The sequence below is a fragment of the Eleutherodactylus coqui genome, chromosome 12 (genome assembly GCF_035609145.1).
Source record: "Eleutherodactylus coqui strain aEleCoq1 chromosome 12, aEleCoq1.hap1, whole genome shotgun sequence".
Taxonomy (NCBI): domain Eukaryota; kingdom Metazoa; phylum Chordata; class Amphibia; order Anura; family Eleutherodactylidae; genus Eleutherodactylus; species Eleutherodactylus coqui.
The window spans coordinates 2,669,126-2,691,016 of record NC_089848.1 but is presented as its reverse complement, the minus strand read 5'-3'; the positions used below and the strand labels follow the sequence as shown (position 1 = coordinate 2,691,016).

General features: G+C 52.8%; 1 protein-coding gene across 49 annotated transcripts in view; it reads right to left on the bottom strand.

Moving 5' to 3' along the window:
- TNS3 (tensin 3) overlaps positions 1 to 21,891 on the bottom strand; it is a 272,533-nt gene that overhangs the window by 163,947 nt on the left and 86,695 nt on the right. For all 49 annotated transcript variants that reach the window (XR_010787362.1, XR_010787373.1, XR_010787390.1 and 46 more), the window contains exons 2-4: positions 7,099 to 7,210; positions 3,316 to 3,353; positions 1,703 to 1,741 (exon numbers count right to left, since the gene is read on the bottom strand). Coding sequence is in view for 2 of the 49 variants with exons in the window: in XM_066585403.1 (XP_066441500.1) it covers positions 1,703 to 1,741; positions 3,316 to 3,353; positions 7,099 to 7,210 (189 nt within the window). In the remaining 47 variants the exon portion in view is untranslated. The remainder of the gene's footprint in view (positions 1 to 1,702; positions 1,742 to 3,315; positions 3,354 to 7,098; positions 7,211 to 21,891) is intronic.

Sequence of the window (21,891 nt, the reverse complement as noted above, 5' to 3'; positions counted from 1 at the left end):
GATCTGCTGCAGCCCAGAGGAGCGCCGATCTGCTGCAGCCCAGAGGAGCGCCGATCTGCTGCAGCCTCCAATCACAGGAGGACACGGCCGGCACTCCAGAAGAGGAGGACGAGTGCAGGGGGCAACGCCGAAACCTGCTGCAAAGTCACCACCGCGTGCGCTACACTGTCCGCTGCCCCTGGGTCTGCGTCGCATGCGCCGTTACACTGACCGCTGCCCCGGGCTTTGACGCTAAAGTTACACTATCCGCTGCCCCGGGCTCCACAGCGCGTGCCGTTACACTGACCACGGCTCTGCGACGCATGCTGCTACACTGTCAGCTGCCCCTGGGCTCCGCGGCGCTGGGTTTCCTCTTCACTGCACACAGATAATAACGTACAGACAGAACATCTACTGGCTGCACTTCCTACAGAGGAACCTTACCACCCCCGGACCCCGCTGCGCCCCGAGGACCCCTGCCGCCGGCCTCAGCAACCCGCTGCGCCCCGAGGACCGCCGGCCTCAGCAAGCCGCTGCGCCCCGAGGAACCCTCAGCCGCCGGCCTCAGCAACTAAGGTAACACAAAGCTGCGCTGTGATTGGTCGTTATATATTATACCGCTGAGGTGACACGCGTCGGGGCGCAACCCCCAGAAGCAGCGCTGGCGGGACACGCGTCGAGGCGCAACCCCCAGAAGCAGCGCTGGCGGGACACGCGTCGGGGCGCAACCCCCAGAAGCAGCGCTGGCGGGACACGCGTCGGGGCGCAACCCCCAGAAGCAGCGCTGGCGGGACGCGCGTCGGGGCGCAACCCCCAGAAGCAGCGCTGGCGGGACGCGCGTCGGGGCGCAACCCCCAGAAGCAGCGCTGGCGGGAACTCTGAAAAGAGTCCGATTTTAGTCAGAGCATAGAGTTCACAGGCGGGCACCGAGGAAGCGGGCGAGTATAAAGAATAAATCACCCGTCTCCCTGTCACCCACCATGGCTTAGTGCACGCTGCTCCAGGCGGGCACAGAGGGAGCGGGCGAGTATGAAAAGCACATCATCCGTCACCCACTATGGCTTAGTGCACGCTGCTAAAGGCGGGCACAGAGGGAGCGGGCGAGTATGAAGAACACATCACCCGTCACCCACCATGGCTTAGTGCACGCTGCTACGGGCGGCCGCTTCCCTTTAATGCTCCAAAGGATTTAACAAGAAAGGGTGAGAAACACTCCGAAGTATAATGGCGCCCGTCCACACGCAGTGGACAATAAAAGGATACCATGTGTGAGGGACAGGTGAACAATGAAGGTTCCCACTGAATGACAGCAAGCAGAGATCTTGAAAACAATGAGGAACAGATACAGAAACTCTAGTAGGAAGCTGTTAGGCCTTTCACTAAGCAACAATACTTGCTGAAACCGGACGGCCCTATAGAGACGATGAATACTACAACCTCTGCAGCGGGTCAGCGCAGGGGGGCGCCGCGGGCCAAGAAGTCATCATACAATGGCAGGACCGACTGACGGAGCCTCGCAGATGTAGATTATAGACCGACAAGAACATCTAGTCCCTGATGAGAAGAGATCCTGCGATTGCCACATAGTTCCATTCTAGTTGGCTGAGCGGCTGCGGTCACCCCCCCCCCCCCCCCCGACACTATTGTGCGCCATGGATTAAGCTTCCCTTCTCCTCATCCTGCAGTACAATAAGAGTTTGGGACAAGTATTTCCCCCACTTACCAACTGATAATTCACTGGCAGAGAGCACGGAGTCGCCACCTACAGGCAAGAGAGAGTCATTAGATTTCCATGAATATCCCTGGGAATGGGCTCAGTAATAATAGCATGTCACTAGGTTGGATCAGACGGCGGCGCAGCACCCCCAGGACGGCGGCGCAGCACCCCCAGGACGGCGGCGCAGCACCCCCAGGACGGCGGCGCAGCACCCCCAGGACGGCGGCGCAGCACCCCCAGGACGGCGGCGCAGCACCCAGGACGGCGGTGTAGCGGCGTACCGCTCGTGGGTCTCGGGTTACTATGTAACCGGATACACTCAGCACTACTTATTCTACATATCTTGGCCTTCTGTGAACACTCAGCCTCCGCTCACCACAACCAGCCGGGCCTGGCATCCATCCACAGCACCTCGCGCTGAACAGAAACACATGTCCGTCTAGCCTGGAAGTGGGTGTAGATGTCACCCCGCGGGCACAGCGCTGTGCAGGAACGCCAGGGGAGATGGAAGTAAGCAGAGTGGGGCGTACAGCTCACTAGTGTCAGGTGGAAGCAGCACAAGGGCTCAGTCCTCTGGAAGCAGGAGAGCACAGACGAGCTATAGCATCAGGGAGAGGGAGCAGACGACATCACAGGCACACGCCACCAGTCCTGCTGAAGATACACTAAAAATCCCCAGTCATTGTAACAAGGCTTGTATAAAAGGTCTGACTTTGACTTGAAGGAATGCTGCCTTTCAGTAGGTGGCGCTGTGGAGGATTTATTCCATCTCCCTTATTTGCATATTACCCAGAGGAGCGTGCGTGGCCATTTGAGTCTCCTCACTTAGTTTATAGTATATAGTTGCTCTCGCTAAGGAGAAAAGAGCGTTTCTGAGCCCGAAGATACATTATATACACTGACTGTAGACACGTACATTGGAGGAGGTCACATCTACCTTCTAGCCCGATTACTTTACACTTGTTTTATTCCATTCACCTAGAACCACCCAGTGGTCGTCTACATGACAGATATGACCCCCAGGAACCATGCGGCTCTGCTCATTGCTCCAGCTCATACACCACTACTTCTAGGGAGCATTTTCCAAACTACTAAGCGGCCATAGCAAATCTCCATTAACAAGGGTAAAACATCTGGACTTTATAAGGCGCGGCGCTGCTTAGAAGTCTATAGACCCCCACAACTAGACTACCCTGTGCAGTATGTGCATGGCTGTCATGATGGTGGTAGAGGCCGGCCCCACCTCCAGCGACCCGCACTCACTGACTTACATCTACAAGTGACTGCACTCCTTCTCACTGCTTCCATCTTGTATAAGAAACATATAAAGAAACAACAACTGCTGCAGGAGGAGGGATAAAGGTTACTTCTGGGAGGACGAGGAGGGATAAAGGTTACTTCTGGGAGGACGAGGAGGGATAAAAGTTACTTCTGGGAGGACGAGGAGGGATAAAAGTTACTTCTGGGAGGACGAGGAGGGATAAAAGTTACTTCTGGGAGGACGAGGAGGGATAAAAGTTACTTCTGGGAGGACGAGGAGCTGCATCTGTGGGACGTTCTACAAAGTCTACACTAACTTCAGACATACATTGATAAAAACCAGCCTCACACACACTTACCTTCACTTCACAACTTGTGTGACATGCTGACTTGCAGACTTAAAAAGAAGAGAAATACTTTAATATTGTTAGGTACTGAGGAGACTGAAGCCCTCTCCTGTCTCCCATAACTTGGTCATTAGTAGAGATGAGGGAGTATACTCGCTAAGGCACATCACTCGAGCGAGTAGTGCCTTAGCCGAGTATCTCCCCGCTCATCTCTAAAGATTCGGCTGCCAGCACGGGTGACAGGTGAGTTGCGGCGGGGAGCAGGGGGGAGCGGGGGAGGGGGGGATCTCCCCTCCGCCCCCCCCCCCCCCCCCTCCCGCCGGCCCCCGAATCTTTAGAGACGAGCGGGGAGATACTTGGCTAAGGCACTACTCGCTCTAGTAATGTGCCTTACCGAGTATACTCGCTCATCTCTAGTCATTAGCTGTGTAATAGACACAATGCCTTTACAAGGTGCCTTACAACTGGTTCTTCATCCGGGATCATTCTGCATACAGAGAGGCATTAATCTGCGGCTGAATGTAACGGAGAGTCTTATTTGTAGCCTTTTCCTTCTCAGTAAACAACCTACTGACTTTGCACACAGAATGTAAGATTTTACATAATATTGGAGTTCCCCATACCATGGGATTCACATCTGTAATATTTAGTTAGCGTTGTGGTCAAAAGGTCAGAAATAAACAGAAGTGGTTAATCAGAGCTTACAAAGATGTGACAATGGTGCCTTCCAAAGTAGCTCTGTGGACCTGTGTCATCAGTCACCTAAATCTGTCAAAACATCAGATACGTAGGGTTAATTAGTGAAATGCACATAACTCAAGAAATAGGGAGTCTAGGAATATAGGGATCATTTGCTTATCAAATCTAATTGCTATGCATCCCGAGGACACACAATTCTCGCAGTCTGTCGGCTGTTTGCCCATCTATGGCTTGGTATTTTCACCAACTGGAGCGACACGGACCCGGGTATATTGTGCTTGAGAAAGGAGCACCTAGCCTCCGAAACGCGTTGCACTGTCCACTGGAGCGCTGTGTAATAAATCTATCTATTATACCGCAGAGGGCTCCGTTACTCCCTACTACATCCTACGAACCTTACCAGTCCATCCCTAGGCAGTCACATGTGGCACTACACGGGTCACCCTATCTCTTTACTTGGCACTGCTTCTAGGGGCCTTGTCCCCAGCTCTTCTGATGTCCCTTTATTGGGACAGGGTCTCACCAATTCTGTGACTACCACAATCTCTCTGCACCCTCCTATGTGCCTTCTACTGTAAACTAACCCAGGTTTACCTTTCACTGACTACCAACAAGAAGCGCTGTCCAGCTCTCTCATTTCCGTTCGCCTGCGTATTAATTAAAAATGGATGCCATGAGTCCTACAAAGTGTCCAAGCAGGTGCTCATTAGCAACTTTTGAGAATTACAGAAGCCAGAAATGCTCACGGTCCTTTAATTCTACAGCAGTGGTCTTAAACTACAGTAGGGATCAGAATGACACCCAGTTCTAGAATACAAGTATGGATAATTAGATACTAGAAATCTAAAGACGTTTTAATAACTTCAGGTGTTTTTGCAGTTTTTAATCATGGAATGACAAGATAGTCTTCAATATCCACAGGCCAAAATGTCACCTAACCCGGCTGTGCTCACAGCTGAGGGTTTGCTACAGTGATATCCAGTCCAGACAATCCTCTGAACTAACGTGTCCAGACTCTGCATTAATACATTGTTAAGGCCCACGGAGCAATGATCGCTCAAAGATCGCTCAGATAGTCTGACTGACAGCTTTGAGCCATCATTTTGCAAAAACTATTAAGTAGCTACTCAGCTACTTAAAGGAGATGTCTCGAGGAAGCAGTGAATTTTTTTTTTTGCCCAGTCCCCCTAATTAAGCACACATTACTAAGCCCCCCTGTAAATGACTTTTCTAGCTGGTTTCTACTTACCGTTCCAGCGTTTCAGCAACTTATAAAAATTTTCCCAAGATGGCCGCCGGCTCTTTTCCCTTCGCTCGCTGTAGCCCGACGTGCGCGCTCCCGAGACGCTACCAGCTGTGTCTCCATGGCAACCAGACGCCCCGCAGCCGCCGACCGGACCCCTGGAGTGAACACAGCGGACAAGTCACCCACCGCTAGGCAGAAGGTAACCGGCGCAGCCCCCCCCCCCCCCATCACAGCGGCAGCCCCCCCCATCACAGCGGCAGCCCCCCCCCCCCCGGCCCAGCGCTAGTTTCCCCGGCCTAGCGACAGTTTCCCCGGCCTAGCGACAGCCCCCCCCCCCCCCCGGCCTAGCGACAGCCCCCCCCCCCCCCCGGCCTAGCGACAGTTCCCCCAGCCAAGCGACAGCCCCCCCCCGGCCCAGCGCTAGTTCCCCTGGCCTAGCGACAGCCCCCCATCGCAGCGGCAGCCCCCCCCCGGCGCAGCGACAGCCCCCCCCCGGCCCAGCGCTAGTTCCCCCGGCCTAGCGACAGCCCCCCCATCGCAGCGACAGCCCCCCCCCCCGGCGCAGCGACGACAGCCCCCCCCGGCACAGCGACGACAGCCCCCCCGGCCCATCACTTACCAGGACACCAGGACGGCAGGACAGCTGGGCGGCTTCTCCGGACAGCTGGGCGGCTCTGCACCTTCCTCTAACAGAGGATGGTACAGAATGGCTGCTCCAGCGCGCTCCCGAGCAGTGACAGCTCATCTGCGCATGCGCAGAAGAGCTGTAGCGGGGAGCACACTGAAGCGGCTCGTGCTGAAAGGAGAAGACCGGACTGCGCAAGCGCGTCTAAAAAAGCAAGCTGCCAGCGAATTTAGACGGAACCATGGAGACGAGGACGCTAGCAACGGAGCAGGTAAGTGAATAACGTCTGTATGGCTCATATTTAATGCACGATGTATATTACAAAGTGCATTAATATGGCCATACAGAAGTGTATAACCCCACTTGATTTCGCGAGACAACCCCTTTAAGAGCAAATAAGTGTGCAAATAAAGCCTTAGCTGAAAGCAGTTAATACCCAGAGGGCTCTTATCTGCATTCAGCTCCTTTGTTCTCCAGCAGGAAACAATGCTATCAGCACTCCCCACGGAGAACTGCTGATAAGATTGACAATTTTTAAGTTGGACTGAATTTAATGATCAGCTATCAGTGCCTGAAAAGCACACGATGGGCGCACATTTAGACACAACGATTATCGATAAAACGATCGTCGAGTAACGATTTTTAGCGCTCATCAGCTGGTGTAAATGGGCCTTAACAAATGTGAGAAGAGCAGAGAGATTTGTCTAGTTGGTGTATGTACAGTAGTCTAGACCCTCAGCCATAGCGAGTGTGAGGTTGTAGTTCTCAGGATCTTGATGTACAGGTTTCCATTCTCTAACCAGCAGCGGGTGCCGAATCCTCTATCCTGGATTTATTGTCTGACAGCAAGCAAAGATCTTGAAAATGGTGAGTGAACAAAACAAAGTATTAGAAAGTTCTACAACTTTGTATTCTACATAAATTAGGGTTTATTTAGCCAAAGCTGGAAATACTAATCCCATCCGAAGCCTTTTAGTACATTTTGTAGTTGCAGCGTGTTGTATTCTACATTTATCATCACACAGGAATCACTTAAGCCAATGATGGTTAAAGCCTGGCCTCCATGCGGGCCGCTGCTATACCAGGACGTCGTACTGAGATCTACTTATATTCTGCACAAACATTACAGACCTCGTCCCACAATGCCATTCAGCATTAGCAGATACGCTCAGACATGCATAATATACAAGAAGTGAGGAGAGAAGCGGCGAGGAGTAAAGCCTACCTCGGCACGAGACCCCCTGGTCGCTCACAGGCTGCTTGCAGACGGAACAAGTCTTGGACTTTCTGAAGTATTTCTGCTTAAAAGTGTGCGAGCGTGCCGCGATATCTTCTGGCTGCGAGACAAGAAACCACAAGACCACAGTTATTACACGCTGCTGATTACATTGGACTCAACAGACCATCAGAACAAATTATCGGACAAAAACGGTGCCTTTTCACAGAAGTACAATAAACAGAAGTACTTCTGTTGGAGAGTCCATCAGTGCGGCTCCTGGCTGTACGGCTATACTGGGACGGGGCAGTGAGCGCCCGGTAGGGACTACTTCACACGGACTAGGACTGGCCAGGCGTTGTTCACCTGCCTCACAGAGACGGTTACCGGGACCGGTCATTCTACACTGTAATCTCAGCAAGAACAGCACATCAACACGTGAAATCACCAAAATTAACTTACATTTTTTGGGCCAGCTGTTGAGCCCTTTTGGCCCCTGAAGGGTAAGCAGGAGGGTGCATGAATGAATAATGTAGTGACGGAGGGCGCAGTGAAGTCCACGCAGGGCCGCGTACTCTTTAGCTGCAGTTTCCATGTGATTGCTGTAAAAACCTCACCCAATATCCTGCTTAGTGATATACTAGATCGCAAGATCTGAACAGAATATGGCACTTCTCAGATAGAATTCTAAACTGGAAATAGATAGACAAGTCCAGCAGCACTCACTTCAATACATCGCTTATAGGGAGGGACAATAAAGAATTGCAGAGCCACATACCAGGAGTCATGGACTTCCAACTCCTTTCACAATCCAGAGAACACAAATAGTGGCAGCAACAGCGATGTAGTCAATCAATAAAACATCTACTGCTCCATATAAAAGGCAGCCAACATTTCGACCCTCTGGTCTTTCTCCAGAATACACCGCTGTTGCTGCCACTATTTGTGTTCTCAGAATTCTAAACGGGGACTCTTCCAAGACTTGTACACAAAATAACCAAAATGTTGCCATACCTTACCCTAAAATAGTCACTAATAAAGATGAGCGAGCGTATATCTAGCGAGTAGTGCCTTATGCGAGTATCTGCCGGCTTGTCTCAAAAGATTTGGATGCCGGCGGGGGAGAGCGGTGAGTTGCGGGAGTGAGCAGAGAGGAGCGGGGGGGGGGGGAGAGAGTGAGAGAAGGATCTCCCCCCTGTTCCTCCCCACCGGCACCCGAATCTTTTGAGACGAGCGGGCAGGTACTCGCATACGGCACTACTCGCTCACTCATCTCTAGTCACTAAGGTTTCAAGCACCTTTCACTGATACAATGGCCAATGTGATGGCTGGAAACATTACAATTTACTGTATTTTGCCAAGTTGAGGCTTTTGTGCTGCCGACTAGCGGTCTTCCTTCCACCTGCTGTTGTGTGATAGTGCTGTTATGGGACATTTCGAGGAGCTCAAGACCCCAGAGTGCGGCCACGCATGGGCGATTACACAACACTATAAACTACTACATTTGGATAAAAAGGGGAGGAAGACCTGAGAAGACTCAGACCTCAAGGTTGGATTTCAGAAAGGAAGATTTCAATGAACTCAGAAAGAGGAAGAATCCAATGTCTGGATGTTCTTAAGGACAGAAATGTCCAAGAAGGTTGGGAAATATTGTGAAATGGGATTCTCAAAGGACAATTGTTAACAATCCCTAAAAGAAGGAAGAATGGGAAGCATTTAAAGAGACCCGGATGGATGAACACAGAACTTGTAGACATGTTAAAGAGGAAGAAAAATATGTTTATCAAATGGAAAGAAGGGAATATCTAAGGAAGAATATAATGGGGTCTGCAGAAACTGTAGGGCAAGTGTCAGAAAAGCTAAAGCTGATAAGGAATTGAGGCTTGTAAGAGAGGCCAAAAGCAATAAAAAAGGATTTTGGAGGTCAAAAGAAAAGTCAAAGATGCCATTAGATGCTAACAGGATGAAAATGGTGAATTGGTTAAGAATGATGTTGAGAAGGCTGAATGTTTAAATTCCTATTTTGTATCTGTTTTCTCTGAGAAAGTAGATGGAGCATCAGCTGATCTTCCCTGTGCTATTGGGGGAATAAAACAATGCAGGCTATCTGTAAGCAGAGAGATGGTGAGGGAACACATAGCTAACTTAAAGGGGTTGTCTCGCGGCAAACCTCAAAATTTTACCTTACCCCATTCCCCGTCACCCCCCTGGCATAAAATAGCAAAGTAAAGCGGTTTTAAAGCCGCTTGCTACTTACCGATCCGACAAAATAAGGACTTTAAAAAATCTTCTCCCAAGATGGCCGCTGGTCCTTTCCCAGAGATGCACTGCGGTTTTCTCCCATGGTGCACCACGGGTCTTCTCCCATGGTGCACCATGGGCTCTGTGCATTCCATTGCCGATTCCAGCCTCCTGATTGGCTGGATTCGGCACACGTGACGGGGCGGAGCTACGCGGTGACGCGTAGAAGGGGGCGGAGCCAGAACGCCGCTCGTGCTTGGACCGAGCAGAAGGGGAGAAGACCGCACAGCGCAAGCGCGTCTAAAAAAGCAAGACGACATCAGAATTAGACGGATCCATGGAGACGGGGACGCCAGCAACGGAGCAGGTAAGTGAATAACTTCTGTATGGCCAATATTTAATGCACGATGTATATTACAAAGTGCATTAATATGGCCATACAGAAGTGTATAACCCCACTTGCTGCCGTGAGACAACCCCTTTAACACCTTAGTGACCACACTTGCTTGCTTCTTTCCTCATTCTCGTTTTTTTCTCCGCCCTTTTTAAAAAATCGTAACTCTCTTTTTATCCATCAACGTCGCTGTATAAGGGTTGTTTTTTGCGGGCCGAGTTGTATTTTTCAATGGTGCTATTTAATGTACCGTATAATGGACTGAAAAACTTTTTAAAAATTCTAAGTGGAATAACGATTACAAATCGGCAGTGAATCACCATGGAAAGTATCACTTTACTAGATGCTCGGAAATCTACCGGTACTTCCATGGAAAAAACTGTGAATATATATTAATGCATTATAGAAGTTAATCTAATGCAAAATTATTTGTGACAAGTATTGTATGACATACCCATGGTGCGTTGCGATGCTATAACTCTGTAAAATGACTTTAAAACTCCATAAAAATTTAATAAAGGAAAAAAAAAAATTCTAAGTGGAGAGAAATGGGAAAAAAAACGACAATCCACCATCTTTCAATGCGTCTTGTTTCTACGGCGCACAAACTGCAACAAGAATGACATGATAACTTTATTCTATGGGTCGGTACAATTACTACGATACCAAACTTTTTTTTTAAGTTTTGGTTTTTTTTTTAACTATTTTCCTGTCTCCATTTTCTGCAAACAATATCTTTTTTATTTTTTGTCTACATAGTTGTGTGAGTACTTATTTTGTACGGGATGTCCTGTCGTTTTCATTCGTATCATTTTGGAATACATAGGACTTTTTGATCACTTTTTATTAGATTTTTTTCTTGGCAACAGGGTGACCAAAAAAGTGCATTTCTGGCAGGGTATTTTTCGGACGACGTTCACCGTGCGCTGTAAATAATGCATTACTTTGAAAGATCGGACTTTTACGGACGCGCCGATACGAAATATGTATTTTTGTTTTGTCATTTAGATTTTTTTATTGTAAATATGGCAAAAGGGCTTTTTTTTTTTTTACTTTATGACTTTTTTTCAATAATTAATAAAACTTTATTGTCCTTATTTTTACTTTTAGTCCTCCTGGGGGACCACAACGAGCGATGCTTAGATCGCTCATGCAGTATGATGTAATGCCATAGCATTACATCATACTGCATTCTAACAGGCAGCATATCAAGCCACCCCACGGGGGTTGGCTTAATAGGCATTATGCCATGACAGCCCCGGGGTCTTTCAGAAGGACCCCAGCTGCCATGACACTTGCATGGCTCTCCCGATCTCACCGCGGGAGGATTTAAATGCCCCTGTCAGACTTGACAACGGCATTTAGAAGGTTAACAGTCCTGATCGGCCACATGCTGACCAGCTGACATCTGCGATGTATGGAAGGAGATAGCAGCGCTATCTCCCTCCATTCACATCCTGCAACGGCAGGACGTAAAAAACACAATAGCGTAGTCACTAAGGGGTTAAATTAATTCAAGTCTCAAGGTCCAGACGAATTACATCCTAGGGTTCTAAAGGAAGCAGCGGAGGTAATTGCTGAATTCCTGGAGAACAGGAGAAGTCTCAGAAGATTGGAAAAGGGCAAATGTTCCTATCTTTAAAAAAGAAAAGAAGGTGGATCCAGGAAACTACAGGCTTGTGAGCCTGACTTCTATACCAGGAAAGATCTCTGAACAAATTATTAAACAGAATGTATGCAAGTACTTGGATGAAAAATTTTCTTCTATGACAGAATCACTGACGGTTGATCAGGGAAATGTGGTGGATATAGTATATCTGGACTTTAGTAAAGCATTTGACAAAGTATATCATACCATACTTATTGAAAAAACCAAATATGGAATTGACAAGACAACTGTTAGGTGGATTCAAAGGAGTGGTCATAAATGGCTGCACATCCAAGTGGAAGAATGTACCAAGTGGGGTACCACTAGGCTCAGTGTTGGTCAACATTGTTATAAATGATCTGGTGGAGGGAATTGTGGGAAACTGATCAAATTTGCAGACGACACAAAGCTAGGAGGGATAGCTAACACTAGGGAAGAGAGAGAGAGGATTCAAAAACATCTAGAAAAGCTTGCACAGTGGGCAGCGACTAACAGCATGGTATTTAACAAGGGAAAATGCAAAGTCCTACATCTGGGCAAAAAAAATGAAAAAAGCACATACAGATTGAGAGGAATTGGGCCAAGCAGCAGCACATGTGAAAAAGACTTGGGTATAATAATAGATCATAGACTGAACATAAGCCAACAATGTGATGCAGCAGCCAAAAAGGCAAACACAATTCTGGGATGTATTAAGAGAAGCATAGAGTCTAGATCACGTGAAGTCATTATTCCCCTCTACTCTTCCTTAGTCAGACCTCATCTGGAATACTGTGTCCAGTTCTGGGCACCCCACTTTAAAATAGACATAGACAAACTGGAGCAAGTTCAGAGAAGAGTTACTAAGATGGTGAGCGGTCTACAAATTATGTCCTATGAGGAACGGTTAAAGGATCTGGAAAGGTTTAGCTTGCAAAAGAGAAGGCTGAGAGGAGACTTAATAGCAGTCTACAAATATCTGAAGGGCTGTCACAGTGCAGAGGGATCAGCCCTATTCTCATCTGTACAAGGAAAGACTAGAAGCAATGGGATGAAACTGAAAGGGAGGAGACACAGATTAGATATTAGACAGTGAGGGTGATCAATGAATGGAACAGGTTACCACAGAAGGTGGTGAGTTCTCCTTCAATGGAAGCCTTCAGAAACCGGACAGACATCTGTCTGGGATGATTTAGTGAATCCTGCACTGTACAGGGGGTTGGACCCGATGACCCTGGAGGTCCCTTCCAACTCGACCATTCTATGGGGGATACTATCACTGCCGGAGCCACCGTGGGGGGATACTATCACTGCCGGAGCCACCGTGGGCGGATACTATCACTGCCGGAGCCACCGTGGGCGGATACTATCACTGCCGGAGCCACCGTGGGCGGATACTATCACTGCCGGAGCCACCGTGGGCGGATACTATCACTGCCGGAGCCACCGTGGGCGGATACTATCACTGCCGGAGCCACCGTGGGCGGATACTATCACTGCCGGAGCCACCGTGGGCGGATACTATCACTGCCGGAGCCACCGTGGGCGGATACTATCACTGCCGGAGCCACCGTGGGCGGATACTATCACTGCCGGAGCCACCGTGGGCGGATACTATCACTGCCGGAGCCACCGTGGGGGGATACTATCACTGCCGGAGCCACCGTGGGGGGATACTATCACTGCCGGAGCCACCGTGGGGGGATACTATCACTGCCGGAGCCACCGTGGGGGGATACTATCACTGCCGGAGCCACCGTGGGGGGATACTATCACTGCCGGAGCCACCGTGGGGGGATACTATCACTGCCGGAGCCACCGTGGGGGGATACTATCACTGCCGGAGCCACCGTGGGGGGATACTATCACTGCCGGAGCCACCGTGGGGGGATACTATCACTGCCGGAGCCACCGTGGGGGGATACTATCACTGCCGGAGCCACCGTGGGGGATACTATCACTGCCGGAGCCACCGTGGGGGATACTATCACTGCCGGAGCCACCGTGGGGGATACTATCACTGCCGTTCACTGAGCCATGAACCGATGTTAACCACTGCATGGTCCCACATGGTGGCCCAGTACTCACGCATCACCCTGTTCACTGAGCCATGAACCCTTGTTAACAACTGCAGGGTCCCGCATGGTGGCCCATACTCACGGATCACCCTGCTCACTGAGCCATGAACCGATGTTAACCACTGCATGGTCCCACATGGTGGCCCAGTACTCACGGATCACCCCGTTAACTGAGCCGTGAACCGATGTTAACCACTGCATGGTCCCGCATGGTGGCCCAGTACTCACGGATCACCCCGTTCACTGAACCATGAACCGAGGTTAACCACTGCATGGTCCCGCATGGTGGCCCAGTACTCACGGATCACCCTGCTCACTGAGCCATGAACCGAGGTTAACCACTGCATGGTCCAACATGGTGGCCCAGTACTCACGGATCACTATGTTCACTGAGCCATGAACCGATGTTAACCACTGCATGGTCCTGCATGGTGGCCCAGTACTCACGGATCACCCTGCTCACTGAGCCATGAACCGATGTTAACCACTGCATGGTCCCTCATGGTGGCCCAGTACTCACGGATCACCCCGTTCACTGAGCCATGAACTGATGTTAACCACTGCATGGTTCCGCATGGTGGCCCAGTACTCACGGATCACCCCGTTCACTAAACCATGAACCGATGTTAACCACTGCATGGTCCCGCATGGTGGCCCAGTACTCATGGATCACCCCGTTCACTGAGCCATGAACCGATATTAACCACTGCATGGTCCTGCATGGTGGCCCAGTACTCACGGATCACCCCGTTCACTGAACCATGAACCGATGTTAACCACTGCATGGTCCCACATGGTGGCCCAGTACTCACGGATCACCCAGCTCACTGAACTATGAACCGATGTTAACCACTGCATGGTCCCGCATGGTGGCCCAGTACTCACGGATCACCCCGTTCACTGAACCATGAACCGATGTTATCCCGCATGGTGGCCCAGTACTCACGGATCACCCCGTTCACTGAGCCATGAACCGATGTTAACCACTGCATGGTCCCACATGGTGGCCCAGTACTCACGGATCACCCCGTTCACTGAACCATGAACCGATGTTAATCACTGCATGGTCCCGCATGGTGGCCCAGTACTCACGGATCACCCCGTTCACTGAACCATGAACCGATGTTAACCACTGCATGGTCCCGCATGGTGGCCCAGTACTCACGGATCACCCCGTTCACTGAACTATGAACTGATGTTAACCACTGCATGGTCCCGCATGGTGGCCCAGTACTCACGGATCACCCCGTTCACTGAACCATGAACCGATGTTAACCACTGCATGGTCCCGCATGGTGGCCCAGTACTCACGGATCACCCCGTTCACTGAGGCATGAACCGATGTTAACCACTGCATGGTCCCACATGGTGGCCCAGTACTCACGGATCACCCCGTTCACTGAACCATGAACCGATGTTAACCACTGCATGGTCCCGCATGGTGGCCCAGTACTCACGGATCACCCTACTCACTGAGCCATGAACCGATGTTAACCACTGTATGGTCCCGCATGGTGGCCCAGTACTCACGGATCACCCTACTCACTGAACCACAGCCAACATGTAATTCTTTGAAATTAAAACTGATTGTTGAGGACTTTATGCTGTGGTTTTAGTGTTGGCATTTCTTCACGGCGCGGCCTTTTCTGTGAGGTCTGCACGGCAAGACTTCTATGAAAGAGGCTTGAAGAAAATTAATTTTTACAAGAAAGAATGCAAAGCGTTTGCAACCATCAAGTTGTGGGGGCCGCGGGGAGGAAACCAGAGGTAAATCTGCCTCCACTTCAACAAGCTACAACAAGCAGCTTCCAGATGGAAAGGATCAAAGTGTCTGAGGGACGGCAGAAAGTAATCCCCGAAGGAGCGCTCCTTCTACCTTCAATAAGGAGAGGACAATGGCCGGCCGTCTTCACTACACCCAACGCAGAACATCCGCTGCCCCTCCGACAATGGACTGTACATACTATCAGGGATAACGCACATTACACCAACGTCCACATGGGATTGTTCCCAACAAGTCATCTTCTAGATATGAGACCTTTTAATGGCTAACCAAAATACATGATGTTACAGCGAGCTTGTGAACCTCTCACGGTCCTTCCTCAGGTTTATGGAATAGATCCAAAGACGCATACATAGTCCTGTTTCTGGAATGACAATTATAAATACAAAAAAAAGTTGTCATTTTGCTGCAGAACTCGTCCTGCAGTCCTATCTGAGGCAGAAATACAAATGATGAGCGTTGTGGTTATTAGATGAACGGTCACCGGAGGCCCTAAAAGTGGTTCCCCCCTTGGTCTATAAGAGACTCTCAGAGGCTCCTTGTGTGTAGTGACCTCTTCTTCCTCTTGAGCTTGTTGACCACTAGACGCCTCTACGACGCAGAGAAGACATTTCACCCCGTTACCAGAGGGGGGCGCATTATTGGGATGAGAGAAGCTGGATGGTCGTATCCATGAATTGTCCCCCACCGGCGGTTCTGACCAGACTGTTAGGGGGTCTTGGGACCAGTGGATGTGTGAGGGGTCACAAGGTGACCGGGCTCAGGACCCCCCGACAGAACACCATTAGAGAGGAGCGTCTGACCACCAGACTGTTAGGGGGTGTTGGGACCAGTGAATGTGTGAGGGCACACAAGGTGACCGGGCTCAGGACCCCCTACAGACCACCAGTAGAGCAGAGCGTCTGACCTGACTGTTAGGGGGTGTTGAGACCAGTGGATGTGTGAGGGCACACAAGGTGACCGGGCTCAGGATGCCCCCTACAGACCACCAGTAGAGAAGAGCATCTGACCAGACTGTTAGGAGGTGTTGGGACCAGTGGATGTGTGAGGGCACACAAGGTGACCAGGCTCAGGACCACCTACAGACCACCAGTAGAGAGGAGCGTCTGACCAGACTGTTAGGAGGTGTTGGGACCAGTGGGTGAGGGCACACAAGGTGACCGGGCTCAGGACGCCCAACAAACTACCAGAAGAGAGGCGCGTCCGACAAGCACCAGCAGCTCCAACTGTTTCCTCCTCCACCATCCAGAGATGCTGGGTGCCATCGTTAGAACCTTTTTCAGGCGTTTGGCGGACATTTGGTCTCACAGCCCTCAATACATGTATGATGTCGTGAACGATGAAACTGGACGCCAGAGTGGAATCAGGTCGTCTTCAGCAATGAATCCAGGTTTAGTTTGGGCACTGACGACGGACATGTTCGTGTCTGTAGACCTCGGGGTGAACGCCTTAGTCCTGCCTTTGCTGTGCAGCGGCACACTGCCCCCTGTTGGTGTTATGGTCTGGAGGGCATCGCATACGACAGTCGGTTCTCCCACTAGTAGTGGAACGAGGGACAATGACAGCTCAGCGATATGTTCAGGACATCCAGCAGCCACATGTGTTCCTCTCATGGCGGCTTCCAGCAGAATAATGCTCGGCCGCACACACAAGGGGGTGCGCAAGAATGTCTCGGTATTATAATATCTTGATGCCACCATGAAGTACTGGTGGAGACAAGACTGAGTGGCTGGAAACAAGGGTTGGCAGGTCCTGGCAGGTAACTATAATAATTCCGTCCCTTGTTAATAGTGGTTTGCGCTGCTTCATTTTCCTCCCCGGGTCTGTAATCCCCGCTCCTGGTCTGCAGTCCCTGCGGTGCCACTTTGTTCCCCCGGCCTTGTAATCCCTGCTCCTGCAGTTTGGCCCCTGGCGCTGTTGACCCTGTTGTAACTCTTTAGCCAGCGGCCCTGTGCTCCCCGATGCAGCTGCTTATCTCACCGGCCCTTCTGTGCTGCTTGACATCCCTGTGCGTTCTCTCCTTCGCGGCACTGCTGCTCCTGATGTCCGCTGACTGCCCACGTGACATCTTCCGTCCGAGCTCCACGGCCATTATGTGTGTTGGCTGCTTTATCTCTGTCTGCGGCGGCCGTTCGCCCCTCCTGCTTTACATCCCCGCTGAGCGGCGACGGCAGGAGATCCAGCGCAGTGCTACAGGTGCTGGGCCTTCCTGTGTATTGATTGTTGGCTGCCCTGGAGGGTTAGGGTTAGGGATGATTGTCCTTTTAGCCCTACATTATTAGTTGTAAATACTTCCATGTTACTGCAGACATAATGTAAGGCTAAAAGTCAAATCATCCACAACCCTAACCGTCCACGGCAGGCAACAATGAATACACCCTGTGCTGCTAGGACCTTTGTGACGACAGCCAATCGGGAGCTAGGGGTGTGAGAGGGGCGTTCCTCCTGTAAAACCGCTAGCGTCAAGATACAAGAACAACAAATGTCTCCTCCTAGGGCAGAGATGTTACTGACAAAGAGTGGATATAATGTGAGATTATATATATATATATTTATTATATACACACACACACACACACTCCTCCTAGGACAGAGATGTTACTGACAAGGAGTGTATCCACAGAATGATTTCAGCATCAGTTTCTCATTTGGGTGGGAAAACAAATAGCAAGTCCCTTACTGACTGGGGCCCACTACCTGCCCGGCCGTAGCAGCGGCTCTCCTGGTTTAGGACTAGGGCCCACTACCTGCCCGGCCGTAGCAGCGGCTCTCCTGGTTTAGGACTAGGGCCCACTACCTGCCCGGCCGTAGCAGCGGCTCTCCTGGTTTAGGACTAGGGCCCACTACCTGCCCGGCCGTAGCAGCGGCTCTCCTGGTTTAGGACCAGGGCCCACTACCTGCCCGGCCGTAGCAGCGGCTCTCCTGGTTTAGGACTAGGGCCCACTACCTGCCCGGCCGTGGCAGCGGCTCTCCTGGTTTAGGACCAGGGCCCACTACCTGCCCGGCCGTAGCAGCGGCTCTCCTGGTTTAGGACCAGGGCCCACTACCTGCCCGGCCGTAGCAGCGGCTCTCCTGGTTTAGGACTAGGGCCCACTACCTGCCCGGCCGTAGCAGCGGCTCTCCTGGTTTAGGACTAGGGCCCACTACCTGCCCGGCCGTCGCAGCGGCTCTCCTGGTTTAGGACTAGGGCCCACTACCTGCCCGGCCGTCGCAGCGGCTCTCCTGGTTTAGGACTAGGGCCCACTACCTGCCCGGCCGTCGCAGCGGCTCTCCTGGTTTAGGACCATGGCCCACTACCTGCCCGGCCGTAGCAGCGGCTCTCCTGGTTTAGGACCAGGGCCCACTACCTGCCCGGCCGTAGCAGCGGCTCTCCTGGTTTAGGACCAGGGCCCACTACCTGCCCGGCCGTAGCAGCGGCTCTCCTAGTTTAGGACTAGGGCCCACTACCTGCCCGGCCGTAGCAGCGGCTCTCCTGGTTTAGGACCAGGGCCCACTACCTGCCCGGCCGTAGCAGCGGCTCTCCTAGTTTAGGACTAGGGCCCACTACCTGCCCGGCCGTAGCAGCGGCTCTCCTGGTTTAGGACCAGGGCCCACTACCTGCCTGGCCGTAGCAGCGGCTCTCCTGGTTTAGGACCAGGGCCCACTACCTGCCCGGCCGTAGCAGCGGCTCTCCTGGTTTAGGACTAGGGCCCACTACCTGCCCGGCCGTAGCAGCGGCTCTCCTGGTTTAGTACCAGGGCCCACTACCTGCCCGGCCGTAGCAGCGGCTCTCCTGGTTTAGGACCAGGGCCCACTACCTGCCCGGCCGTAGCAGTGGCTCTCCTGGTTTAGGACCAGGGCCCACTACCTGCCCGGCCGTCGCAGCGGCTCTCCTGGTTTAGGACCAGGGCCCACTACCTGCCCGGCCGTCGCAGCGGCTCTCCTGGTTTAGGACTAGGGCCCACTACTAGCCCGGCCGTAGCAGCGGCTCTCCTGGTTTAGGACCAGGGCCCACTACCTGCCCGGCCGTCGCAGCGGCTCTCCTGGATTGTTGCAGTATTATCAACGGCATTTATTAGGCCAAATTCCTTCTGACAACATCTGCTCTCCTTCCAGTCGCAGTGATGGCCACTACAGGCACGCTCTCCGGGTGACATGGAACCTGCGTTTATTAGGCACTAAGGGGAGCCATCAAGTCCATACATGACTGGGGGAGGGGCACTGCCGCATATATACAGGTAACTCAACCATTCCTAACAGTCACAGCTCACCTCCGCACCGAGCGCACCTACCACATCCTCCCATACAAGTCTATGGGTCCGCTCCTGTGTCTTGTGTGCCTCGGAGGCGGCTGGACGGTCACACAGGTACTTGTAAATCTGCACTCCTCCCTGCGATTGCAATGCGCTTTGTGAAAACAAATTGCTTCCCGTGCGTAAAAAATGGCGCTATTTCAACAGGAACAATACAAAATGCATTCACATCGAAATCCCATCTGCCTACAAGAGTTATCTGTCCATCATCCCTTGTAGAACTACAAGTCACGAGCGGCTCGTTCACCAGTCGTTGGGGTTAAATACGGACCGCTCGCTCATACAGCGGATGTGACGACTGAACGAGCGGACGACGTGTCCGTATAAATGGCTGCGCCCATCGCTCCAACGACAGGCGGACGGATCCCATCTCGTACGACCGATCCATAAATCCTTTCTAAGAGCCGACAGCTCCTCCTGTACAAAGACACAATGTATGGTGGGCGGCGCTGTAGGGTGGCGTGCCGGCGGCGGGCGGCGCCTCCCAGGGGAGCAGTCAATATTTACTTTACTGCTACACAGATTAGGACAGATAAAGCAGTTGTGAGGCAGCTGGAGGCCCGGCCCGCGGAGACAAGGCAGTGCCCGCTCTCCATCGCTGCTCCGCCATTCCTCAGTAGTCGCCAACCATACAGCGCAGCCCTGCCCAACACCGACAGGAAGCTGGCACCGCAGAATAGGCAGAACTTGGGTATAAGAGGAGGGCAGATGGTTACTGCTGGTGCCAGAGGTTTCAGCATGGACATTGTGTGGCAAGAGTCGCCACCAGCCACATGGCCACCTGCAGGCGGGCACTTCTTGTAGGGTCCTTGGAGCGCCTCCGGGCGCACAGGTAGCGGGTCCTTGGTATGTGGTTCCAAAACACCAAAAAGATGCAATGTCAACAAAGAACAATCCCGCACAGCGAGTCCGCCGAGGGGGCAGCCACACACATCTACACCCCAGATGAGCCGGACAACCACCACCATAGCGGCTGCTCAGGGGGCGTGTCCTCCTTAGAGGTACTGGGAGGAGTCATGTAAACTCTAGAACCAGACGTAACAGGCGGCAGCTTCCCTCATCTCACAGGCATCCATAACGTACAGCGCCGCTCGCGTTACGCACAGGGCCACGGAGGGGGGGCCCATCTCAGTGGAGTTCGTAGGAAAGACACAGACTAAGGCCGCCTGCACACGGGCGGAAATCCCGCGGCGGGATTTCCCGCGGGATTTCCGCCACTGAAAGCCTGCATAGGAGTGCATTACAATACGCACTCCTATGCAGACGGCCGCGGTTTGGCCGCGCAAAATCCCCCCGGCGGCGGAGCGCGGGGGGGGGGGCCGACGGCTCCGCGGCGGAGCGCGGGGGGGGGGGCCGACGGCTCCACGGCGGAGCGCGGGGGGGGGGGGGGCCCGACGGCTCCGCGGCGGAGCGCGCGGGGGGGGGGGGGGCCGACGGCTCCGCGGCGGAGCGCCTGGGGGGGGGGGGGGGGACGGCTCGGCGGCGGAGCGCCTGGGGGGGGGGGGGGGGACGGCTCGGGGGGGGGGGACGGCTCGGCGACGGGAGGCGGAGCGCGTGGGGGAATCAGGGGTCGCTCCAGTTGCCGTTTACATTCAGAAACTGAATGGCAAACAAGAAGTGAGTGAATTCTGGTTTGTCGTTCAGTTGGGGTGTGCCTTTACACTCAGCGGTAATGCCAGTAGGTGAAGGACGCATCGGCCGGGGAGGCTTTGGATAAACCCGCAGCAGACGGCTCATTGGTCGGCGCCATCACCACTGAGCTACAAAAAGACAAAAAAAAGGACTAGTGTGCCGAATGTGACCTGAGGGGCGCACAGAGCAGTGGACGGTGGAGTGGCTGTGGCCCCACTGGGGACACCGCTTCGGGCCCCCAGAGACGCGCAGGTACCGTCGGTACGGGACGCGGAGGGACAGCCTCTACGGGTCCGTTGCTATAGCCCCCCAGGGACCACATCTACAGGACGCACAGGGACCACTGCTACGGACAGCGGACCCCAGGGACACGCAGTGACCGCCGCTACGGGTCCCCCATGGGATGCGGAGGTACCGCCGTTACAGCCCCCCCCCCCCCATGGACTGCCTCTACGGGGCGCGCGGGGAACACCGCTTTGGACGCCCAGGGACATGCAGGGACCACCGCTACGGGACACGCAAGGACCGCCACTACAGACAGCGGACTCCTAGGACACACAGGGACCACCGACCACTGCGGGACGCGCAGCCGGAAATCAACGAACTACAACAGAAAGTTACAGAACTTTGCCTGAAGTGCCCCCCCTCTCCCCAGCCGCACGGGCGGGACGGGACACGTCAGGCAGACACCGGCGGGACCAGCTGTCAGCGGCGGAGAGGCGCGGGGTGGCGGCGGTGACTTTCCTACCTCGTCC